A 26,562-nucleotide genomic window follows, 5' to 3' on the forward strand; every position below is an offset into this window, starting at 1 on the left:
TTTTTTTTTTTCCGAGACAGGGTTTCTCTGTTGCTTTGGAGCCCGCTGTTGGAACTAGCTCTTGTAAACCAGTCTGGCCTGGAACGCCCAGAGATCCGCCTGCCTCTGCCAGATATGGAATCAGTCCTCTTAAATGTGAAGTCAAAGGTCACCCCCACAAACACACACACACACACACACACACACACACACACACACACACACACATATATGGGACAGGGTATCCCTGTATATTCCAGGGACCCTGACCTTCATGACGAGCCTTCCGCCTCCGTTTCCCAAGCACTAGGATTACAAGCCTGTCTACACCTAGTCCCATTATTATTTCCTTAAATGTATTCATATCTGGGTAGAGGGAAACACAGAAATAGTCTGAGATATGTGTATAAGTTTCGATCCCATATGCTCATATCATATATGAGGACAACTTTAGGGAAAAACAAAACAAGGACAGCCTCTTTTGAAATCAAAATTTTCTTCCACACACAAATATGACAGTATGGTGGCCATTTCCAGGTAGGCACATTTTACCCAGATATTCACTTGTTTCTGGTATTCCCTCGTGTGTGTGGAGGCACGCTCACCCATGAGTGTGGGTGTGGAGGCCAGAGGCTGACGGGGGGGTGGGGGGGGGGTGGGAGGGCTTCCTCTATCATTTTCCACCGTATTTTTTGAGAGAGGGTCCCTCACTCAGCCTGGTTGGCTCAGCAGGGAGGCCTGGGAATCCTTCAGTCTCTACTCCCCAGTGTGCTGAGATCACAAGGCACACACCTCAGTGCCTGGCTTTCAGATGGGTGCCAGGATCTGAGCTTAGCAGCAGGCACTCTATCCACTGAGTCATCCTCAGTCCTCTGGAATTCCCTCTCTAATGAGATTCCCAGAGGGGAGTCAGGGCCTCCTCTCACACCCTCAGGATGCATCTAAACCCTGCACATGAACTGCCCTCAGCTGAGAAAGCCCTGGGCCTCATGACGGACTGGGAAGGAGGCGAGGGACATTTCCCCGTCTTACCAGGGCCTGGGTCCCTGCAAATAGGGTGGCCCCACTGCCTGTCTTCTCACACCTGGCTCAAATGTGTGACAAAGACAACTGAGAGCCCAGCATGCCCTCCTTGTACCTGGCTGTCTTCCAGGAGGGCAGCTTTTGCTTTCCAGCGCTCCCCATGGCTAGGATAATCGCCTTCAGCAGACTCCAAACACAACCTTCCATTTGTCACCAGCAAACTTCCTGCCTTTCAGACGGTCTTCCTGGGCCCACATGAAGATGGTGTTTGCAGTGAGGTCTCTCTCTAGAGCTCAGGGTGACCTCCAACTCCCTAGTAGGAGGTTAGCAGGTGTGAGCCACCAACAGATACTAAATTTCATCCTTCCATGCTCAAGGTAGACAGACAAGCTTAAATCAAAGCATGAGCAGTGGTCATTTGTGAAATTTAATATGGAATACATTAAACACTTGTTAATTATATTATCCGTTCTCACTTCACTGTTTACACTAGGTGTCTCGACAATATGCTGTTTGGTCAACAGAATTTTAAAAAGCTGGTAATTTGGGACTGGAGAGATGACTCAGTGGTTGAGGACACTGGCTGCTCTTGCAGAGGACCTGAGTTCAATTCCCATCACCCACACGGCATCTCACACCTGTCTGTAACTCCAGCTCCAGGGCATCTGACATTTTCATACAGGCATACATGCAGGCCAAACACCAATGAACATGAAAGAAAAAGAACTTACATATTAAAAAGCTGATAATTTTGTATACTTTATAATTTATCTTTCAGATTTGTGTGTGTGTGTGTGTGTGTGTGGTGTGATGGGTGTACCTGTTAGTATGGTGTGAACACAGGCTTGTGAGCACACCTGCCTGCTCAAGTGTGTGGAAGCTGGGGGGGGAGGTGGACACTGGATATCTCTCCTGAATCTCAGACAGGGTCTCTCGGTGAGCCTGAAGCTCATCAACTCTGCTAGACTGGCTGGTCAAAGAACGTCATGGCCCTCCCTGTTGTTCCCCTCCTGGGCTGAGGTTACAGGCACATGCCATTGGACCTGGCCTTTTACATGGGTTCTGGTGATGGAGTTAACTCTTCAACCTCCAGATAGGGCCTCACTGTGTAGCCTCATCAGGCCCCAGACTTGTTACATTCTCTCCTCAGCCTCTCAGTTCTGAGGCTACAGGCTACACCCTGATATTCATTCTCTCTCTCTAGTTTTTCTTTTGAGATGGGGTCTCACCACATAGCTCTGATTGGCCTGGAATTCACTATGTAGACTGCCTCCGGAGTGCTGGAATTAAAGGCTTGCACCAACACTCACGGCTACCTTTTTAATTCTTATACATTGTGGGGATCAGAATCAAGGGCTCGTGGTTCTTGAACTGCCTGAGGGGCTCCATCATCAAGGCAGAGAAATAGTGGTCATTTTCTGTTAGAAAGATACCAAAGGAGTCAACACAGCCCCCCAAATTCAAAGCTGGGGAGAAGGGTAAGTCTGAGTCACACACTGAGCAAGTGTGAATGTGCAGAGAAGCTGTGGAGATGTGGCGACTATAGCGTCACACAAGGGACCAAGTACAAGTCGGAAGTTCCATGGTGCCACGCCTAGGGCTGCCCGGGGGAAAGCACCCACTCTGTTCCAACTACACCTCTGACCTTGGACAAAGACTTGACCTCTTCAAGTCTTTGGATGCTTCCTTAGGGAAAGAGGGGTGAGTCCAGTTGTCTTCAGTGTGGCCAACTGGGTATGGTGGCATATGTCAAAGGACTTGGGGCCTCCAACTCAAGGGAACATGAATGACCCTGTTGCTCTCCTTCCTTCTCCTGCCAGCCCTGGGGGAATCTCTCTCCTTGCCTCTGCTTCTGGTGGGACAGGTCTAGCTTTTAACAAGTGGAGAGGAAAGGAAGGGCTTCATCTCATTTTCATTCTCAGATAGGGCCTCACTCTGTGGACCAGGCTGGCCTAGAACTCACAGAGACTGCTTGTCTCTGTCCCCCGAGTGCTGGGATTAAAGATGTGCATATACCACCAAGCCTGGTGAGAAAGGATGTTTAACAATGCAATTGCCCATGGCGAGCTTGTGAGCTTTAAGGGGGAAATATGAGAGAACACATGTGTGCTTAGCATGAATGAGCCCTGGCTTCTAAGTCAGTACCCCACCATGATTAAGTCTGTCTGTCTCCCACTCTCCTCCAGCACGTGCTCTCCCACTGAGCGACACTCCCAGACCACACATAATTTCTGAGTCACAATCACTGCTCATCTCACAGACCTGGCGTATGTACAACATAATAAATAAGCAGCAGCCACGGACCATACACAGGAGGCCTGCAACACCTTCTAAAGGGAATTCAGTTGCTCAACGTGACCCTGTTTAACACTAGATCTGGCTCTGAAGCAAACCACTTAATCTCCAGGCTAGAACACACCTACCGTGGACAAGCATGAAGTCACAGTAAGCTCCTGAACACACGTACCGTGGACAAGCATGGAGGCACAGTAAGCTACTGAACACGCCTACCGTGGACAAGCATGAAGGCACAGTAAGCTCCTGAACACACGTACTGTGGACAAGCATGGAGGCACAGTAACCTACTAAACACACCTACCGTGGACAAGCATAAAGACAGACAGTAACATACTGAACAGCAGGCACTTGAATCACCAAAGCCCATGAACAGGATTCATTCTCCCTCAGGAGGAGAGCAAGTGGTCACCTCTGTTCTCAGAGAAAATATGGCGAGCGCCTCATGTTGGCTGCAGAGACCTGACATGACACACTTCAGAGCACCCAAGGGAAAGGGAAAGGTGTTTTAAGTTCTCCACTAACAGTTGAGCGATACCAGATTTCTTCTCTCTCTCTCTCTCTCTCTCTCTCTCTCTCTCTCTCTCTCTCTCTCTCTCTCTCTCTCTCTCTCTCACACACACACACACACACACACACACACAGAATAAGTGACACATACTTTTCTCATTGTTTTTTAAAAGAGGGAACTAGGGTCTCATTAAGTAGCCCAGACTGGCCTTGAACTCGATCTCTTTCTGGGTGTTTCCAATGTCGGGGAGTCATAGGTGTATACTACCACACCTAGCTAAAACATCCACTTCTCAATCCAAATCCTCATGTGGCAGTGGCTGTGGTGATGCCACTCATTCACTCATTCAACTGTGTTGACTGAGTGCGTGGTCACGTGGGCTGGGCATATTGGTTGACAGAGAGCACAGGTGAAAGAAACTGGGGTCAGCAAATATCTTAATAAGATGGCAGGTAATGGAAAGAAGTATGCAATATTTATGTGTGCACATGTGTGTGTGATATGTACATGTGAGTGTGCACATGTGTATGGAGGTCAGAGGTCAATATTTAGGTGTCATTCTCAATGTTATTCCACCTTATTTTGGGAGGATGAACTCATTAATTCAGCTAGGCTGACCGGCCAATGAGCTCCAGGGATCTGCCCCCCCACCTGCCATGCCCCCGCCCCTACTTTGTGCCTGCCCTGCCCCACCCCACAGTTACAGGTGGCTATTCACATGGGTGTTGGGAATCGGAACCTCATTGAGCCATCTCCCCAGCCTCAGGATCTGCAGTGTATTGATAACGCATTCTCTGCTGCACTGTCCTGAGGAGACATTTTCAAAGACTTAGCATTGGGCTCCCAAGAGGAGCCACAGAAGTGTTCCCTGCCGAGGCAGTAACATCTTTCTTCTTATGACCACACTCATTCAGATGTCACATGGTGAGTTCAACAGTTAGACGGTGCTTCAAAAATTCCAAACACAGATTCCCCCCCCCCCCGCCCCCTCACCTCTTTTTCTTCTCCATCTGATAAGGCCAAGTGAGAGAACCTGTACTACAGGGATGGAACAACCGTTTCTCTTCCATGCTTTTCTGGTGACCTCAAACTAAATTTTCTTCTTATGCTGTCTCCCTAGTGTGTGGTCTGTTACAAACCCGCTTGTGCAGCCAGACCATTTCTTGCCACCAAGACTTCCTTTCATAGGCACGAATGAGCCATCCTGGTAGACACCCATGACCTTGATGCTCTCTACTACGTCTACTACGTCTACTACGGAAGCTGCCAGTGAACCGGAACACCACAACATCTGAAGAAGTGATATCAAATATCGAAATGAGCCAAAATGGCTCTCATGGGTCAGAACGCAAAAACACTGGGCCTTCCGCCCACTGGCAGTGAGACTCAAGAAAAGTCCATCTCAAAGGGCCAAGTACTCAGAGAGACAATCCTGAAGAATGATATAAACTGTCTTCCTCTAGGCGACAGACCAGCTCAAGCCACACTTCCTCACAGAAGGTAAGAGAAAGGCAGACGCTATGACGTTCTCTTCCTTTTCCTAGGTCTACATGAAGCCAGTAAAGGCTACCCATGGGGGCTCTAATGAAGAAGCTGTGTTCTAAAGCTCCACCAAGGGCTTGCTTTTCCTTTGTTCCACATGCAATAGAGCAACAGCATGTGGAACCCGGACGCAACAGAGAGAGCTATACTGAGAGGATGCGGTGTCCAGCAAGGGCCTCCTTTGGGTTTCTGTGGGAAAGGTGGGTCCGTAAGACCCATCTGAGAAGTGGCAAGTGTTGGCGATAGTTTACGAGTCAGGTGAAAAATGTTCTTGTCATTTATTGAGTTCGTAACGGAAAAGTGAGTCTGTGCGTTCCTGTGCTCTTTGCTGATCACCTCCAGATATCTCTGTGACTCGGCAGCTTCTCTACCAGGAGGGAAACCATGGAGAAAGGGCACAACCCAAATCAGCCAATGAACAAACGGTTGGCACATCAACCATCAATCTAGGATTGCCATCAGCTGTCAGTCTGGCCGGGGACTTGACTGGTGACAGGATGTCCGCCGTCCCATTACCCTGCCCTTCATTAAAGGCTGTCTACACCACCCTAGGCCTTTCAACTGAACGGGATCCATAAAAACCAGAACAGAACAAAATGAAACAGGACGTGTGATCCCTTTTCTAAGATCACACACTTCTTTCCAATACTCTAGTGGCATGGCTTGGGCAGCCCTTGGGTTGAGTGTCTGAGACCATTTGGTGGGGAGCGGGATTGAAGAACTTGATGATAGTTAGATGGCTGCAAATGGGACACGGACGCAACCATCCATGCCAGACCCCACCTGCCCTTCATTCATTTATTTTTCTTCCTCAAAATTTACCAGAGTCTCAGAAGAACTTCCAAGGATACCATTGTGACTCTGAGAGCGCCCCATCTGGAGAGCCTGCGCACTGTTCTCTGTGTCCTAGAAGACCAGCCGCCGCCCCACCCAAACCCAGGCTTCTGGGTCTCTCAGTAGGTATTGGAGTAGAGACCTCTTGACGAATCAGAAGTCCACCAGAGGGATGGACTCCAGCGGTTCCCTGCACGGGGTGTGGGTTGGGTTACTCTGAAGCCTGTAGGCTTCAGGGAGGCTTCCTAGGGCTCTGCCCACAGCTGAAGTGGCCTGGCAGGGAAGCCGCTTCTATTAGCCACTGAGAAGGCAGCTGTGATGGCTGAAGCCCATGCTGAGCGGCCCTGGAGAGAGTTTTCCGAGGCTGGCAGGAGACTCTACCGGCATGGCTGTAGTAATGAAGGGCGGGAGGAGAGAGTCATGAATATATGATGTGGGAAGGAGGGCGTGGTTTGAGGGAAAGCAGAGATCTGTCCCACAATGGGGGAACCGCTGGGGCGAGGGTCCGCCTCCCTGCAGCGCCTGCCCCTGCTGCTTGGGCTCCTCCGGAGCAGGTGGGGGCTGAAGGGACGAGCCCATAGCAGCCTGTGGTGAGCAGTCACAGGTTTCTTGTAAGACACTGTGGCACGGAGGCCACTACTGACAGCCCCACCATGTTCTATCGAATTCACAGGCAGGTTTCCGAGATGCTTACCAAGCACCAGCAGCCACAGAGTGGACATTTTGAGATCTCCTATCAGATGAAAAATTGCCCATTAAAGAGGTTACAAGAAACTTCAACATAAAAGAACTTGGGAGTGGGATTCTTCATGAACAGACTATGTTAAACTGTGATTTTTTTTTCTGACACGGAATAGGCATGAGCAATAGACTGCTGCTTTCACCTCCATTTTCCTTCTATTTGCTCTCTCAAAGACTATAATTCTTCTCAATTTCAAACATCGCTGGAGCCTTTAAAAACAGACTTGATGGGGTGGGGGGATAAAAGTAGAAATCAGGTTTGAAAAATAGGACAAGAAAAAATGATTATTTCTGGGTCGGCCTTGGATGATGTCATCATGGGTTCTGGATGTAACGGCCAAGCAGTGTACAGTAACTCTTCCCGCTCATGTGACCTCTAACATCCATTTGGGCAAAACAACTAATATTTCAATAATTTTCCTGCCTGAGAAGTGAGATTCAGGTGGCAAAGCAGAGAGGTCCAAATGCTAAGGATGAAATGGAGGGGGATGTGCATGCGTGTGTGTGTGTGTGTGTGTGTGTGTGTGTGTGTGTGTGTGTGTGTGTATGTGACAGCGCGCACGCGCACGCGTGGGGGGCCAAGGGGAGGAGGCATGAAAACTAAGTCTTCCTGCGCACACCCCTTTTGCTACTACAAGGGCACCCGGCAATCACATTCGCGGTAGTAGAAAAGCTGAGGAATCCGACAGCCCCTCAGCTCCCACAGCTGCTGCCAGCCCCCGCTACAAAGGCCTCCTTGCTTTATGGCTCTCAGGAAATTCTTCAGGGGTTAAATGGGGGAAGCTCGGCCACTACCACCATTGCAATAAATAAATGAATGAATCAGAACGAACCAGTGGACTATCCTTGGGAAGCAAGTGTTTGATTTTTCTACAATTACAGATGGTGGCCGGCAACTATATATATATATATATATAATTTTAAATCGTGTTTTACCTTTTGACGTGTGTGTGTCTCATAGACACACATGCACCTATATAAAAAGAAGCATAGTGCCCTGCACACATCCATACCTTGAAAAAATATTTTTAGCATTATTTATTTTGATTAAAACAGAGATCGCTTAAAAAAATTGTTCATGCCAGCAACTCATTCCAAAGCCTTATATTTTGCATATACAGCATACACACAGACAGAGAGACACACACACACAGACACACATACACACACACACACAAAGGTTTTTTTTTAATGCAATAGACAATGCTAAACATCTGAGATCAGGTTGCTATGCCAACAGATTTTTTCCCCCCTAAAATGAATAAAATTATTTGGAGGGAGACAACATCTCTGGCTGCTTTTCCTCCCATCCATGAAGCTGAGGGAGGCTCAGGGAGGGCCAGAGGCTGCCAGACAGGGAGGAGGGGAGAGCAGTATCGGCTTACCAAAGACGCGGATTTGATCGTGGCAAAGCGCTCTCGGTTCCGATAGTGGAGGGCCCGGCTCTGAACTGACTGGGTAGGCCGCGGCTCAGGCCTGGGATCGCCGTGGCCCGCCTCATCCCTTACGAATACATGATCCTGCAGAAATGGATGAAGAGAAGGAGAAAGTCCAGCTGCGCTCTTTCCTCGCCGGCTGCCTCTCTCTCACCCCTCTTTCTGAACAAGCACCGCTGTTTGAAATGCATAGTTCAGCTCTCTGCTAGTCCCCGCAGCTCCCACGGTATAAAATGAATAAGCAACACATTGCAGCCTTCGGTTAGGAATGTCAGCTGATCGCTCGTGGGATGCCTTCTGACTCCCTGGCAGGCTTTTTCCCCCCTTTACCTCCGGAATTACATATATGCAAAAGCGAAAAGGAAGAGGAGAGAGAATGGCGCGGACGGACGCTTCAGCACAGTCTGCTTAAAACGCGGTGACCAGATAATTCCTTTAAAAATGTCATGTCCATGTCTGGCGGGGAGGATGCTGGTGGCTTTTAACATAAAAGCGAGCCTCTGCCTCATTCCCCTGAAAGAGCTGCGTTGTCAATTGAATTGGATCTGTGAGCTGGTCGGTGGGGTCATCCTTCTTCTGGGGGTGGGGGCGATCAGGGGAGGCTTGTGGCGAGCTGCCTCTCTGTCTTGTGCTGGGAAGATTCGGCAGTCACTGAGGGATCCTGCTTTCCAGTCATGATCGTACACAGTTCTAGCACCTTCTCTCTACAGCTTCTGAAAGGATTTTTTTCTTTCTTTTTTTTTTTTTTAGATTTAAAGAGACAGGCATACAATTCCAAACCAAATGATACTTTCACAAATGGTCCCTCAACTGGCATGCCAGCAGACTGAGCGAGGCTGGGATTTAATGTCCTTGACTGATTTAATCGAGTTCTGTGCTTTCTTGATGGCCAAAGATGATTAATCTCATTTTAACGCCCGTGGAAAAAAAAATAACATGCCCTGGATGGATAATAATGGATGTTCCTTAAATGCAACTGAAATGATTTGGAAAGGGAAAATGTTTTCAGAGGACCGTGGCCCGCCCTCTGTACAAGATGAGCTGGTCAGTCAGTCAGCAACCTTTAGAAAATTTACCCCCCCCCCCATAGTACTCTGGCAATCTGTAGTTCAAAATCATGTTCAATGGTGGGGGGGCTTTTAAATAGCACATGCTCAGATGGGGGAGGAGAAATCAATTTCTTATTCCCCAGCGTTTTAGGAGAAACCACTGGTTTGCATTTTCTCCAGGAGTACCTCAAAATTTTAAAAACCATGTAATTGCCCTTCCCTTCATTACAAAGCAAGATCCAAAGAGACTCAGAAAATACAAACCTTTATCTCTGAAATTTTCAAAAAAATCAAAATGTGTAGATTTTTTTTTTGAGGGACATGAAATGTTATAACCAGGTTTTGATGTAAAAAGCCACAACAATAAATAAATGAAAAAACAATGTGTTTCTTAAGTGGGGTAAGTTGTGTACACCTACAATTGCCACCCAACACACACACACACACACACACACACCCGCACTCCAACACACTAGGAAAGTAGGAGAAATTGCAAGTTTGAGGTCACTGTGGGTAGTGTAGTGAGAGCCCCGACCTCTCCTGAAATATTAAAAAAAAACCCTTTAACATGGATATTTTAAAACTTATGTAAAAAATGCTTGAAGGATCATTTTAAATGATTTCGCATTACTTCCTGGGAAGTCTGAACCTCGTATGGCACAGAGACATGTGACTGGGACCCTGCAGTGGGCCTCAGGCTCCTTATCTTCATGTATGTACTAATGAAACCACACCGTATCGAAAATTGAACTTACTTAACACAACAGCTTCAGAGAAGCATGGAACTTTCTGATGCCAGCATCATGAGAGACACAAAGTCTGGGGCTCTGAGCCCTGGTTTTGGTGACAATTAAGAAGTTCCACTGAGAGAGAACCTGGGGTAAAGGGTGGAAGCAGTGACATTCAAGTGGTGGTGACTTCAGGCGCAAAGACAGCCAGTGGCACCAGAAGCCACAGTGCTCACATCACAAAACAAAACAAGAACCATTCACATATGTCTAGATGTAATAAAACTAGATCCCAGGGTGTGGTGATGTGTTGTGCCTATAATCCCAGCATTCAGGAAGTTACGGAGACAGGGTAGTTTGGGGCCAGCCTGAGCTACATTAGTAAGCCTCTAACTCAACAAAACAAAACAAAACAAAACAAACAAACAAAAAATTATAAATAAAAAATCCGCAACCAAACAAGCAAAATATTTTAGGTTTAGGACCCTGATTATCAAATTAAAAGTCACAGATTTTTTTATGTGTGTGCTAAATGTATGGAAATTGGAATACGTTCTGAAAGCTAAAATCTGACATCACTTTTTATTGTTATTGACACGTTAAATAACCCACCAATGTGTGTGCTAGAAATGCTGTACACAGTGTGAAACCTGTCTTAGAGAAAGAGAAAAAAAAGCTAGGATGTCACTTTAGTTCAAAGACTTTAAATACAAATTCTTTTATCTAAAACATATGTGAACCTTTGCTTTATCCTTGCCACCTTTTAAGAATTACATTTGTTTATTTACGTGTGTGTGTGTACGTGCTATGGCACGTGTGTAAGGTCAGAGGGCAACTTCAGGAGTCAGTTCTCGCCTTCCAAACTGTGGGCCCCGGGGATTGAACTCAGGTCGTCAGGCTCGGCAGCCAGTGCTCTTACACACTGGCCCCACTGTTTGGAAGAGAAGTCTCAGATTTGCTGGGCAGCTTGGCGCTAGGTCACCCTCTCTGATCTAGTGTGAGAGCGGCCACACGTCAGGGCCATGAGCCATCCTAACAAGCCACGCCCACTTCCGGAGCAGCAGGGAAGGAAGTCTGCACAGGACACGCCCATTTCCTGCACAGCCGGGAAGGACGTCTGTTTGTTTATATTTTATTTATTTACTTATTTTGAGACAAGGTCTTGCTATGACTGGCCTGGAACTCAGAGATCCATCTGCCTCTGCTGAGTCCTGGGACTAAAGGGGTGGCCACTATATCTGGCTTTCTTGTATTTTGTCTTTTTGGGCAACCATTCGCTTTAACACTGAATGACATTCCCAGGCCCAAGGAAAAAATGTGTAAACATTCGATCTCACTGGATTAAAAAAGGGTGAAGTTCCCCAATCCAATTAATGAGCTATTTAAAAATAAGGAGAATGTGTCTTGGGACCTGAAGCCCAAACACAGTGGTGCATCACCTTCGCTGTGCCTTCAAGTCTCTGGCCCGCAGGGTTTACCTGCTGTATGTGGTGCTCAGTTTCTGAGTTGGACACGATTTCGGAGTAGCCACTGAAGGGTCAGTTACGCAGTAGCAGTGAGAGCCGGCTAGCGCCCATGAGTGGCTGAGGGCTGCCGTCTCTGAGGACTGTTTCTGTGAGACGAAGGGCAAACACCACACTGCGCTCTACCAAGACCAAATATGTGTCTTGGTGGGGATTTACCTTTAAAATGTCATTGTCGGGGCTGGAGAGGCAGGCTCAGTGGGGAGTGGTACTCGCCTCCCAAGTGTCAAAACTTGTGCTTAACAGACACTGTGGCACACACACACACACACATGTGCAAGTACACTAAATAAATAAAAAGTAATGGGATATTATCATTCAGCAACACATGAAATAGTGCCTTGAAATTTCTTTGGGATTAGGGGCCCATTTTAAGTCCATGTATTTTAATCTGGCAAATCCACACGTGTGCTCACTGGAGAACACAACAGAAATATTTCCTCAGATTAAAAAAAACTGATGTTGACCTGTGGGCAGAATTCCAGCTACTGCCTGCGCAGTACCCTCTTACAGTCTATGCGATAAATTTGCTTTTCCTTAAATTGTATGGTTTATTAAATTTTTTGCTTTGTAGCTCAGACTGGCTTGAATCTGCAATCTTCCTGCCTCAGCATCCTGAGTACTAAAATTACAGGCAGGTAAAAATTACACCACTGCCTTTTTTTAAAAAAAGAATTACATTTTTATATAAAAGAGTGAAATATATCACACAAGAGGAACACTTATGTCCTGGAATTACCGTGTGTGTGTGCGCATGTGTGTGTGTGTGCATGTGTGTATGCGTGTGTGTGCATGTGTGTGTGTGCATGTTGCATGCCAGCACGTGTGGAAGCCAGAGGTCAACAGTGGTGTCTTTCTCTATTGTCCAACCGTGGTTTTTAAGGCAGGGTCTCTCGCTGACCTAGGCATTCAGATGGGCCAGCCAGCAAACCCTGGGTTTTTCCTGTCTCTGCCATTCCCCCTTCCAAGATTACACGTATGTGCTGGCAATGGATCCTGGGGATCTGTGCGTGCAGGTAAGCACTCCATCAATGGAACTACATCTGCATTCCTAAGACACTGCTTTTATTTAGACGGAAGCTTTGCCCAGGACAGAACTGCCTCATGGCCACATGTCTAGGATATGTCTGAGGAGGTTATGAGAAAATGACGTTTTCTCTTGGGTTATTTAACAGAATTCATATTTGTAATTCATTGAAGTCTGCTACTCTGTTGTGCCAGAAGCTCTACATGGTGACCCAGGTGACACAACCCATGGGTGTGACCCAAAGCAGCTTTTCTCTGACCAGGCCTCTATAGGTACCCTCGCTGACCTGTCTGTGGACGAGGGGCCAGCAAGCTCACCGTGCCTCATCTGCTCCCTTCAAAATACCACGCTTGCTCTGTTGAGACGCCGGTCTCTCTGTGTAGCCCGCACTTGCCTGGAACTCAGTATGTAAAGCAAGCTGGCTTCAGACTCACAGAGATCCCCAGTGCTGGGATTAAAGGTGCGCGCGTGCCACCAGGCCTGGTTTCTGAGGCTGCTAGATGGAGCTGGAAGGGAAAGGTGGATCTGAACCAGAAAGCTAGGGAGGGAAGATGGCAAGGAGCAGGCTGAGGACAAAGCCATGACTGCAGGACACTCTTGCAGCGTCATTCCTTCCTTTCCTCTCTGCTGCATGTGAGAGGAAGCAGCGGCAATGCGGGCCCTCTGCACCGCAGAACAGCCGGGCTAAGGAGCAAAGGGCACTGAGGACACCCTAGCCTCTCAAAACATTGGGGAAAGCTGTTCTCTGGTTTTCAAAGAGGGCAACAGGGTTGGTGGGATGGCTCGGCAGGTAAAGGCACTTGCTGCTGGGCCTGATGACCCGAGTTCTGTCCCTGGGACCCACATGGCGGAAGGGGAGAACTGACGGAAACCTGTCCTTTGACCTCCACATATGTGCTCTGGTGCGCAACGCACGTGTGCACATGCACACACAGACACAGACACATATAGTAAATGTCACAGGAATGAGTTCACACCCATGGCTTGTACATAGGTTCTACATGGGACACAAAAGACCAGAACATATTAGTGACACGTAAGAGTAAAAATGCCATAACCAAATCCATTACTTTGCACAGGAAAAGGAGCCCAGAGAATATATACTAAAGCAGGGTATACTAAAGAAGTGATCAATTACTAGAAGTGACACAAATATTCTCGTGGTCAGTAAACAACCTTTTAAATTTTGAGTTTTTCAATTGTTTTACCAACAATTAAAATGAATTAGAATTTATAGTTTTAACATTCCATTCTTGAGATTCATTTGCATGAATTTAAATACATGTGCATATGTAAATAATGAAACTATAATCAATGCATATTTAGGAATTTTTAAAACGTGAGTTTGACAGGATGGTCATCTTCCAAGATGACAGGCGGGTCACTTTTCGACCTCTGGCCAAGATCAAGTGCAGCACAGAACGGGAATCTGTCCTCCGCCTAGGGTCAGAGCACCGCACGTTCTGCTTGGTTGTAAGGATTTTCTTGTATTTGGTGTCAAGCATGTTACTGCTTCTTAGGGATTAGCAGACAAACTCTACTCAGGTAGCTTCTTCAAGCCTTAAAGGCGATACTGGAGATGTCTACTCCTTGAATTTGTGTTTCACACCCCTGACCGTAATGTCGTTGTGTGCCTGGCTCTGAACTTGTCACTTACTCCCCCACGTGGTCTGCATTTACAGACAGTCTACCTTGTCCCAGACAAGCGGGAAAATTTACGTTCCATTCATAGACGGTAGATAAGTTAATCTATTACACATATGTGCATGTTCTAAGGATTGACAGTTTTATTTATGTGTGTGTGGGAGGGTGTGCCTGCGCATGCCACATGTGTGCTGGTGTTGCCCTCAGAAGCCAGAAGAGGATCTTCCACTTTCCTTGGAGCTGGATTGATACATATATACATATAATATAATAAAATAATATATTATAATATATTATACATAATAATTTATGTTATAACACATAAATATGTTTTTTTCTGATGCTGGGGATTGTACCCAAGACCTTGCACATGCAAGGCAAGTGTACACTACTGAGCTGTATCCTAAGCGCTCTGTCTTATTCTCTTTAGATTTTGTTCATGTGTGTTTGCTTGTATGAGTTTCTGTGCACTATGTATGTGAAGGTGCGCTTAAAGTCCAGAAGAGGTGGTTGGATCCCCTGAAGCTGGAGTTATAGATGGTTGTGAGTTGTCATGTGGGTGCTGGGATCCAAACCCAGCAATCGGCGCTCTTAGCCAGTGAGCGCTCTGTTTGGTTTTGAGACGGGGTCTTCCTGTGCAGCCAGGCAGGACTTGATCCCATGACTGTGCCATGGCAGCCTCTCGGATGCAGGGATGGCAGAGGGATAAAAGGCTTCCACTAAACCTGGTGCATAATGTAATCTTACACACTGGCAGATACTATAAAGAAAACAATTAGGACAATGGGACAAGGCCTAGAACAGGCTTTCCTGAGACTGTGGACTCAACCTGGGCAAACGGGACTGTCACAGGAAATCACAGTCTGGATAGTCTTCCTCTTTGTGTGTCAGTGGGAGCGGAGCCCACTGTGAGTGAGTGCAGTTGGTGCGCGCCCCTCCCTGTCCACATTCGATGGCTCAGGCAGGAGCAAGCATCTAGACCTGGCTAATTTGCCCAGCTTGGATAGCTCTGAGGGGACAGAGCCATTGTTCCCTAGTTGAGTAAATCTTCCTGTTACCCAGAACAAATTTTGCAAGAACACTACACACAAATGGGTTAGATACTTAAAAAAAAAAAAACATGTGTGCATGAGCATGCGTGTGCACAAAAGGTTAAGAACACTTGCTGCTTTTGCAGAGGACCCTGATTCTGTTCCCATTATCCATAATGACCTGCGATTCCAGTTCCAGGAGGGTCAAGCATCTGGCTTCCATGTGTACTGCATGCATATGTTACATACATACATACATGCAGACAATACATGTGACACTCATATACATGAAATAAAATAAATAAAATCTTAAATGACAAGTGACCTTTCTCTATAATTTCCTACTGTGGAAGGCCGACCTCAAGTCAGAGCAATGACTCTGAAGTAAGCCTTCAACGGTTTTCATAAAAAGTTTTAACTTTATGGTAGGTTTGTATAAAATGAGCATTCTGCTGGCTAGGTTTTTGTCACCATGACAACTGACAAACCGCCCCCATCAGACTGGCCCATAGACAAGTCTGTGTGTTAGGGCTCTGCCCACCGTGGGCAGTGCCAGTCCTGGGCTGGTAGTCCTGGATGCTATAAGAAAGCAGGCTGAGCAAGTTATGGGGAGCAAGCCAGTAAGCAGCATCCTTCTGTGGTTCCCGCATCAGCTCTTGCCTCCAGGTTCAGCTCTTGAGTTCCTCCCCTGACTTGCGTCAGTGATGGGGTGTGATCTGAGAGCTCCCCAGGTTGCTGTGGGTCTTGGAGTTTATCACAGCAACAGAAAGGAACTAGGACAGACATCCTTAATCAGAACCATTCATTCGGAGGTCGAAATAGTCAGCAGGACAAGCTAGCTTGCCTGCCACCACGCCCCATGGGGGAAAGACAGAATCAGCTCCTGCATGCTTTCCTCTGATCCCCACGTGTTCTGATCATGCACATGTGTACCCTACCCACAAAACAAACAAACAAACAAACTCTGTAACTGTAGTTAGCTGGTCAAGAGCCTTAGGAGAAGAGAAAAAACAACAAATTCTGTTGCTGTTTTGTCTTCGGCTTTTCATTTTGAGACAAGGCAAGCTGTTGATCTTAGCACTCACTCCGTAGCCCTGACAAGCCTTGGACTTGCCATCGTCCAGTCTTAGCCTCTTGAGTCTACTGCCTGAGGTGTGGAGGTCACTGCTTTACAGGGGTCTTTTCCTCTGTAAGGGTGAGCTGCTTTCCTCCGGGAGGCGCCAGGGACAGCTTTGACCTGCCTTTTTTCCTCCCTTCCTCCTCCTCCTCCTCCTCCTCCTCCTCCTCCTCCTCCTCCTTCTCCCCTTCTTCTTTTTGTTTGTTTGTTTTTTTTTTTTTTCTTTCAAGGCAGGGTTTCTCTGTGTAGCTCTAGCTGTCCTGGAACTAGCTCTGTAGACCAGGCTGGCCTCGAACTCACAGAGATCCACCTGCCTCTGCCTCCTGAGTGCTGGGATTAAAGGCGTGTGCCACCACACTCAACTTTCTTTCTTTTTTCTTTTTCAAAAATTTATTTATTTATGGGTATAGGTGTTTTACCTGCATATGTATTGTGCATGTCTGGTGTCTGCGGCCAGAAGAAGGTGTCAGAACCACCTGGTTAAAGTTACAGATGGTTGTGAGCCACTGTGTTGGTGCTGGGAATTGAACCCAGGTCCTCTGGAAGAGTAGCCAGTACTTTTAACCTCTGACCAATCTCTCCAGTCCATTTTTTGTTTGTTTTTCTTTTCTTTTCTTTTTTTTCCCTTCCTTCCTTCCTTCCTTCCTTCCTTCCTTCCTTCCTTCCTTCCTTCCTTCCTTCCTTCCTTCCGACAGAATTTCGCTCTGTAGTCCAGGTTGGCCTACTACTTTCAATGTACCACAGGGCAGTCTTGAACTTCTGGCAATCCCCTGCCTCAGCCTTTCAGAGGCTAGGATTCTAGACACTGTGCTAATATGCTCAGTATATTAATATTAGTAATTTCTTTACCATTCTGCTGGATGGTGCCAGCTATCAGAGCAACGAGAGATGGTGAAACCGAGAGGTGCAGCCAACAGGGTCTTCTGCTAATCCATCAGAAGTCTTCTTCCTGTTCTTTTCATCCCCTGCTTTGGTTGCAAAGAGGAAACCCACCCTCCTGAAAGCAGCATGTCCTGACCTGGCTTTGCTGGGGCCACCCGACCCTGGCTTGTGAGGGCCCTGTGATACCTACCTTCTTGTGTACCATGGAGGAGCCGGAGTTGACAGTGCTGTCATCTTCCTGCATCATGACGAGCTCAGAGCTGCTCTCGTCCATGACCTCCTGCATGCTGTTCACACTGCTGCTCCGGCTGCCTGTGCTCACTGACACGCTGGGGATAGAGTGGATGCTGCCCAAGCTGTCCACCTCCCTGTTCAGGTTGCTTCCGTGTTCACTGTCCTGTAAAAATGGGCACTGGGATTCAAAACCAAAACACCTGGAGATCAAGTGCTGACCTACTGGCCGGGCCACTGTGCATTACATCTGCAGCAGCAAACTGCTCTTTTGTTGGTGTGCAAAGATCAAGTGTGTGTGTGTGTGTGTGTGTGTGTGTGTGTGTGTGTGTGTACACATGCATAGTAGACACAGGTCAACCCTGAGTGTTGATCACAAAGAACCTTGAATTTTGTGACGGTCTCTCTGGTTGGAGCTCACTAAGTAGGTTAGACTGGCTGGCCAATGAGCTCTAGGATCCTTCTGTTTTCTGCCTCCCTAGAGCTATTTGTAAACAGGCGCTAAGACTCCTGGCTTTTAAAAAAAAATATGGGTTCTGGGGATGGAACTGAGGTCCCTATGCCTCGCATGTCATCTTTTAAATGGAGGATCTTTGGGGACACTCTACCATGACCAGACATCTCACACTCACTTCCTGCCTCCCCAGGGCCACTCTGCTTATGGGTCTCAAGTCTCCAAATGCTACCATCCCAGGGCTTCCCCCATCACACATGACCACGACACTGTGGGATTGCTCCCAGTATGTGTCATGAGTCCAGGCGGGTTCTCTGGGAATGCCAAGTGGCGACACTGCGGACACCAAACTGATGATCCTGAACTGGCGTGCAGTGGAGAAGCTCTTTAGAGGGGACAGTGGTGTGCGTGCTCCCTGCAGGACCTTAGTGCATAACTGCATGAGGTGGGGGATAAACTCTACTGTCCGAGCTAGGTAATTAAATCCTGTCTCCCTTAAGCAACTCTGTCATGATTTCCTCGGTGATCTCATTAAGAATCTCTGTGAGATAATATTGGTACCTACTCCTGTCAAGGCCAGAGACTAACAGTGGACGGGGTGAAAGTGTGAAGTCAGCAGTTATGATCACACAAGAGGCTCCTCCCCAACAGGATTAAATTCACTAAGTCAATTTAGTTACAAAGAAGCCCTATTTTCAAACCCTACTGTACACAAACAGACAGTAAGTTGCTACGGAGACATGAGGATACAGGTGATCACTCAGTGATACAAAATGTAGACAATACAGCACCTTTTCATTTTTGTTTTGAAGACAGGCCTCAGTAAGTAGTCAGGGCTGGCCTGGAACTCGATCTTTAGACCAAGTTAGCCTTGAATGCACAGAAATCAGCCTGCTTCTGCCTCCCTAGTGTTGGGATTAAAGACTCCTGCTTCCACACCCTACTATTAATATGTCACATTTTAATGCATTCATTTTCTCAATTAGTGGGATACTAATTGTCTATACTGATCAAAAGATTTTTATAGTTCAATTTTTATTTTTGAATTTTTTATTGATAAAATAATTGTTTCATTGAAAGTTAAAAAATAACACTGACTTCCTCTCTTTCTCACTCTTTGGTTATTTTTCTAAGTTTATCGTGTGTGTGTGTATGTACATATGTGTGCACGTGTGTGTATGCGCATGCCACAGTACATGCACTACGGTGGCCTTGCGGGGGTCAGAGGATAATTTCAGGAGTTGTTCTCTCCTTATACCATGTGGGCCTGAGAGGTCTAACTCAGGCTGACAGCACAGACCTTTGTCAGCTGAACCATCTAACTGGCTCTCATCCAATTCTTTTAGCTAGTGAAAGCCCAGAAAGTCATCTTTCCTTTGAAAACTCATGTGTATATGGTGTCAAGAGACCCCTGAATAACCTCAACCCACCCTTATTCTCTCAAGCAGGCCCCAAATCCACAATCCTCCTGCCTCTGCCTTTAAGTGCTGGGGTGGTAGGCATGTACTGCCATGCCCAGCCATTCCCTGAAGCTCACACACTTTCAGGCCACACATATTCAAGTTGTTTAGTCCCCTTATGGTGTGGAATTCCCCTCTGTATGCGGTGAATACCATTGGTTAATAAAGAAACTGTCTTGGCCTGATGGGGTAGAGTAGAGCTAGGCGGGGAAAACTAAACTGAATGCTGGGAGAAAGAAGGCAGAGTCAGTGAGAAGACATGTAGCCCCTCAGGAGTCAGACACCAGAAGTTTACCTGGTAAGCCACAGCCTTGTGGTGATATACAGATTAACGGAGATGGGTTAACTTAATATGTAAGAGCTAGCCAATAAGAAGCTAGAGCTAATAGGACAAGTAGTGATTTAATTAATACAGTTTCTGTGTGGTTCTTTCTGATCTGAGCTGTTGGGCGGCAGGGAAACAAACAAGTGGCCTCCTTGTTATCCTTAAACCCCACTTCCATTACTTTCTCTTTCATTGAGAGCCACATGTTAGCAAGTCTACCTTTTCCTATTCCTAGGGACCCAACCCTCACCTCTAAACTCACGAGTGGACTGGTGGCTGCAACCAGGATGGTCCTCCCAAGCACAGAGCTTACCTGAGTCTAAAATGGACCAAGCTCTGGATAGAGGAGGGGCACAGCCTCACCACCAGCTGAGAGTTACTGACAGCGGAAGGCTGCTGGGGGAAAGAGTCAGTTTTATGATGTGACCCCTGGAAGGTTGATGAGCTCCAGTGGATCACCTTATACTGATGTATACATAGGCAGCATTAATTAGACGGAGTAGATCAAAAGGAAAAAAGAGAGAGCGATGTGAAATTGGGAATTTAGGGGTGTGTGGTGGTTTGAAAGAAAATGGCCCCCAAAGGGAGTGGCACTTTTAGGAAGTGTGGCCTTGTTGGAGTAGGTGTGGTCTCCCGGGAGGAAGTGTGTCACTAGGGGGTGGGCTTTGAGTCTTATATATGCTCAAGATACTGCCCAGTGTCTCAGTCTACTTCCTGTTGCCTGCATATCAAGATGCAGCAGTTCCTTCTCCAGCACCATGTCTGCATGCATGCCTCCATGCTCCCCACCATGATGTTAGTAGACTAAACCTCCGAAACTGTATATCACCTCCTCAATTTAATATTTTCCTTTATAAGAGTTGCTGTGGTCATGGTATCTCTTTACAGCAATAGAAATTCTAAGACAGAAGTTGGTACCAGAGACTAGGGTACTGCTATGATAGGCCTAACCATGTGTTTGTTTGGAGGAATTTGGATTTTGGTATTTTAGGCTAGGAAAGCAGTGATTAATGGGCCATACTAGTAGGAACATGAAAGATAATGGTGCTGAGAATGATTTGAACTGTGACTGTGACGATCAAGAGGTTTCAGAGAAGAATGTTAGTATGACCTAGAGACTGGTCTTATGATATTTTCTTAAGAATGTGGCTGCTTTTTGTCCTTGTATGAAGAGTCTGCCCGAGGCTAAAGTGAAGAGTTCTGAAATAATTCCGTTGGCAGAGGAAATCTCAAAACAACCTAGTGTAGACTCTGTCATGTGGTTATTAGTATTAACTCTGATGAAGATTTATAATGAAAAGGAGCAAGCTGAGCAAATAAAAATATAAAATGAGAAAAGGGGCACCAGGAATTAGAATTAGAGCTAAAATCCTGTGTTCAAGGAGATAAATGGATTAAGAAATGGAATAGAGGGAGTGGTGACCTCAGGGCAAGATCCCACCCAGCTAAATTTCCAACTTGTGAAAAGGAACTAAAGAAAAGCTTGGAGCCCGGTGTGGTGGTGCTGTCTCTGATCTCCTCACTGGGAAGGCAAGGCTGAAGCCTGCAGCTGAGTTTGAGGTCAGCTTGGTCCACAGAGCAAGTTCCTAAACAGCCAAGCTTAGGCAGTGCAGGAATCATGGAAAACCAGAAGCTGGTAAAGATCTAATTGATCAAGGGGACCATTTTCCAGCCCCTGTAAGCAGCAGAACTTGGCAGCTTTGGCCACACGGTTCTGGCTTCAAGGATAGAAGAAAGGGGTTATAAAATCTTCCTCCACAACTAAGGAACACTGATGAGACCAGGCATGTGTCAGTGTGTCCCTGAACGGAGGCCTAGAGAGGCCATTGAGTGAAGGTGAAGCCTGGATTGCCTTGGAGAACCCAAGATGTTGGAGATGCCAGAACCATGGGATACCTGCTGAGGAGAGCTGCTAATGGAGTGAAACCAGCCCAAGAGACAGAAGTGTGTTACAGTCCACAGACCTGGAAGGAGTTGGAGATCTGAGGAGTGTTTTGATATCAGACATAGAGACGCAGAGTTTGGAGCTTGCCCAGCTGGTTTTGGTCTTGCTTTGATCCTGTATTTTCTCACTATGTTCTCTTCCCTATGCTTTGAAGTGATAATGTATATCCTGTGCCATTATATGTAGGAAGTATGTTATCTGCTTTTTGATTTTGATTTTACAGGGGATTACAGTTAAGAGATCGCCATAAGTCTCAGAAGAGATTTTAAACTTTAGATTTTTTTAAATAAGTTTGAGAATGTTATAGACCATGGGGACTTTTGAAGCTGGACCAAATGCATTTTTGCATTAGTATATGGATACAAGTTTTTGGGGACCAGGGAGTGGAATGTGGTGTTTTAAAAGAAAATGGCTCCCAAAGGGAGTGGCACTATTAGGAGGTGTGCCTTGTTGGAGTAGGTATAGTCTTGTTGGAGGAAGTGTGCCACTGTGGAGGTGGGCTTTGAGGTCTCCTATGCTCAAGCCACATCCAGTGAGTAGGTTCACTTCCTGTTGCCTTTGGATCAAGATGTGATGACTCTCAGCTCTAGCACCATGTCTGCCTGCACACTGCCATACTTCCCCCATGAAGATTATGAACTAAACCTCTGAACTGTAAGTGAAATACCCAATTAAATACTTTCCTTTATAAGAGTTGCCGTGGTCATGTGTCTCTTTATGGCAACAGAAACCCTAACTAAGACTAGGAGGGTAGGTAGGATGGTCTTGAAAGAGCTGGAGGGGCAACAGGGGCTGAATGCGACCAAAAGGCTTTGTATGCATGTGTGGAATTCTCAAATAAAAATACATTTAAAAATTCATGCTGTGCCCATTCATGAATGCCTACTCTACCCCATGATACCCCTGACCCCTGCTGGACGTCAAGCTCTTTTCACATCTGCCTTAGTAAGAATTGCTGCCTTTGTGTCTCTGTCCCTCCGAGTGTTCCTCAGGGGAGAGAGCACCTATTCTGCCCCCATTCTCCAAAGTGTCCTAGCTGAAACTAGGGGGACCTACCTCTTCTTCCTCTTGTGACTCATTCAAGGGTCCATTTCGAGTCTCCTGGAAGAGAATCTTCTTCATTTTTCTGTATTGCAGGTTGTCCAACTCTCGGACAGCATCTTTTGTCCTCTGTATGAGGTCAATGAGGACCCGTGGTGGCCGCTCCCTCCGAATGAAGTCGTGCTGATTGACAGGGGAAGAAACATAGATGGTGAGCAAGCTTTATCTTCATGAGCAATGTATCCATATAAGTAGGCAGGGAAGAGGGAACAGGTTCACAGACCTTAGAATTAAATGTGATCTTGAGGCTGGTGTCCCTCATGGGGACTCTCTCTTAAAAAGATAACAATGCTTCTACATTCTGTCCCAGGCTCCCCTTTGCAGACTCGGCTCTAAGGACTCCACAAGAAACTTTTTGTTTGTTAGCTTTTGTTTTGTTAAGCAGGGTAGTGAACAATTTTAATCCCAACACTTGGGAAGCATAAGCAAGGGGTCTCTCGCTGTCTCTGTGAGTTGGAGGCCAATCTGGTTTACATAGTGAGTTCTAGGCCAGCCAGAGCTACACCATGAGACTCTATCTAAGACAGTTTCTCTTTTTAATTATATATATATTTATGGTATACAATGTGATGCTTTGGTGATTACTTTGGTGAAGTAATAGAAGGCAGTTACTACACCATCATTTCCCATTCTCCTGTATGTAGCAAAGGTGCCTAAACCTCGCTGTCTTCAAAATTTGCATGACACCTACGGTTTTTTCAGGTCAGACCTTACGTCTCAATACTGAGGATATTGTATAAGTAAAACACTGGGCCCAAAACCTCAGCTTCCCAATTTTCTTTTACATATTTATTTGTATGTGTACACACGTGTGTCCAGGCCAGAGGACAACCTGCTGGAGCCAGTTCTCTCCTTCTACCATGTGGGCCCTGAGGGTTAAACTCAGATCTTGGTGGCAAGCCCCTACAGCGCCATCAGGCCCAAATCTCATTTCCATCTCTGAAACTATCTTTCTCCTTTTTAATCTGTATCTTTGATTTTAAAAAGCCATGCAAATTCTGCAGGTACACAATGTTGTTTGGTGCCTTTCTCTGTATATCTGGTTTCTCTTACTTGTAGAACGCCGTACAGATTCATCTATGTTGTCATGTATCATAGAATCTCTCTCTCTCTCTCTCTCTCTCTCTCTCTCTCTCTCTCTCTCTCTCTCTCTCTCTCCTCTTCTCCTTTGAGATAGGGTCTCCTGTAGCCCAGGCTGGCCTTGAACTCATTATGTAGCCCTCTGATTTCCTGCCTCCACTCCCAAGTGTTGACCTTACAGTTGTTTAGCACCATGTCTGGCTAGAACTCCTATTCCCAGGCTAAAAAAGCAACTGTATTGTGTGTGTGTGTTCCTCTGTGTGTGTGTGTGTGTATCACAGTTCCCTCATCTTTTATCCCATTGATGGACATGTGGGATTGTTTCCATACCTTGGTTTCTATGGGTAGTGCTATAGTACTTATGGGATGCAGACAGCTTCACAAAATAATGAATTTCATTTCTTATAGATATGAACCTGGAGGAGGGTATGTTGGGTCAAAAACAGTCCTTTTGTTATTGGTGGTTTGTAGTTTTCTTAGGAAACTCCACACTGATTTCCACAATCGTCACATCAATTAACAAAATATTCCCTTTGCTCTTGAATAATACTATCCCCTAAGATTTATTTTATCGTAAACAATGTAATAAAAAATCACTAGAACTTAGGACTGTAGAGATGTCTTAGTGGTTGGGAGCACTGGCTGCTGTTCTAGTGGACCTGAGTTCAGTTCCCAGCATCCGCACGATGGCTCACAACCATCTGTACTCCGGTTCTAGGGGATCTGATGCCCTTTTCTGGTCTTTGTGGTCATGGGGTGCACATAGTGCACATATATACGTGAAGGCGACCACTCATACACCTAAAACAAACAAACAAAATCCGCAAAAAAACCACTAATCTCAAGAACCGTAAGTAACGATAGACAGATCTGTCCCTTCCAAAGCTAAGAGGGGACGAACTATCCCTGCCACATTTCGTTCAGCCTCTGCCTCTCACCAGCCTTGTTTTCTCTTTCTGTCAGACACGCAGTGAGGAATGCTGCATGGACTGGCTTACTGGTCATACAATTAAGACAAAAAACATGGCAGCTCTTCAGTCTATCAGCGGCCAGGGCTCCTGTGGGGCTCTCACCCACTAAAGAACTGGACAGACAAAAGTAAGGGATCAGGGTCTCTGAGAGGCTTTACCCTGCCCCATCCTCTGTCACTATTGGTAGTGAACAGCAGCCGAGCACACACAGGCAGAAGCTTCTGGGGTTTCTTTTTGAGATCAAAAGGCAAGATGTGTAAGGAAAGAAAAGTGTTTTGTCTTTTGCCCGACAATCTCCTTCCTGGTCTGGAATAAAGACCTGAGTCCTGGAATTGTGGCGGTCATTTTGCACCAGAGAAGACAAGGGACACAAGCTGTGGAGAAGGCAGAGAGAGTGTCTGGGGTTGAGAGTGACGATGCTGAGTCACACGTTGGATGTGAGGGGTACCTCTGTCTCAACATCCCAGACCTCAGGCTATGAGATGAGTCAGCCCTCACCTGAGTATGCATCTGAAACACAGAGGCCCTCAATGCCTTAGGTGCATCTCTCTGTCTACTGCGTAAGGACGGTCTCACTGGGCTCCTGCTTTAATTCCAGTCCTGGTCCTTCCTGTGCACAGCGCAATCTAGAGGATGGCTGGTCCTGGTCCTGCTGCTGCCACGCCTGTGTTTTGCTCATATTCTCTGTCTGCGCGCTCACACCCTCATTGCTCTCCCCACCCCTGCAGTCAAAAGGTCCTTTAAGAGAATAATTTTAAAGACAAGGCTGGCTCATGTTTGTAATCCCAGCATTTGGGAGGCAGAGGCAGCAAGGTCTCTGTGAGTTTAAGGCCAATCTAGTCTACACAGTGAGTACCTGGCCAAGGCCAAGCAAAGCTACACATTGAGACCCTGTCTCAAACAACAACAAAATAATAAAATAACCTTATTGTTCTTAAAGATTTAATTTCAAGTTTAAAGATTCAAATAATATAGAAAAATGGCTAAAGGAAAGTAAACAAGAGAATTCCAAATTCCATCATCTAGAAGAAAATATTGTAAAATTTAGGAAGTCAATTTAGGTCTTATCAATTCCTCCCCACCCCAGAACAAAGACTTTTTTTTTTTTAAATTCAAATGGGAACCATATCATAGATTCTAATTTAAGTATAATCTATAAAGCCGAAGATGTACATGAACTGAACAAAATTAGAAGAGAGTGCAATAAAGTAATTGCTTCATTTGAGTTATAATTTTTTTCACTACCAGCACTATCTGTTCCTAAATCTTCCTTTAAAATTAAGGAGATTCATGAATTTGAGAGAAAACCCTGGGAGGGGAAGGGCTGGAAGGAGGGAAGGGAAGAGGGGAAATTATGTAATTATATTTTAATTAAAAAAAAATGAAACAACCTGGGTACAAATGTGATCTTCAATAAACAAACAAATCAGTAAGTAAATGAATATAATTAAATTAAGAAGAGGATTAGCAAGATGGGTCAATGGGTAAAGATGACTGCCACCAGGACTGATGGTGACCTGGGTGTGGCAGCTGGGACTCGCACAGTGGGAGAGCAGAGAGCAGGTGACGTGTGCTGGGGCATGCGTGCTCATGTGCACAATTCTCTCTCAAGGTAAATATGTCTAAACATGTC

The 26,562-nt window shown here is 46.2% G+C and overlaps 1 protein-coding gene across 1 annotated transcript in view; it reads right to left on the bottom strand.

Moving 5' to 3' along the window:
• The window catches only part of Taok3 (TAO kinase 3), a 176,904-nt gene that overhangs the window by 30,438 nt on the left and 119,904 nt on the right, over nucleotides 1-26,562 (bottom strand). The window contains exons 13-16 of the mRNA XM_050158923.1: nucleotides 22,834-23,001; nucleotides 17,553-17,759; nucleotides 8,149-8,445; nucleotides 7,569-7,685 (exon numbers count right to left, since the gene is read on the bottom strand). Of these exons, the coding sequence (XP_050014880.1) occupies nucleotides 7,569-7,685; nucleotides 8,149-8,445; nucleotides 17,553-17,759; nucleotides 22,834-23,001 (789 nt within the window). The remainder of the gene's footprint in view (nucleotides 1-7,568; nucleotides 7,686-8,148; nucleotides 8,446-17,552; nucleotides 17,760-22,833; nucleotides 23,002-26,562) is intronic.

This window comes from Alexandromys fortis, unplaced genomic scaffold (genome assembly GCF_014885135.2).
Source record: "Alexandromys fortis isolate MF-2015 unplaced genomic scaffold, M_Fortis_MF-2015_v1.1 scaffold_90, whole genome shotgun sequence".
NCBI lineage: Eukaryota > Metazoa > Chordata > Mammalia > Rodentia > Cricetidae > Alexandromys > Alexandromys fortis.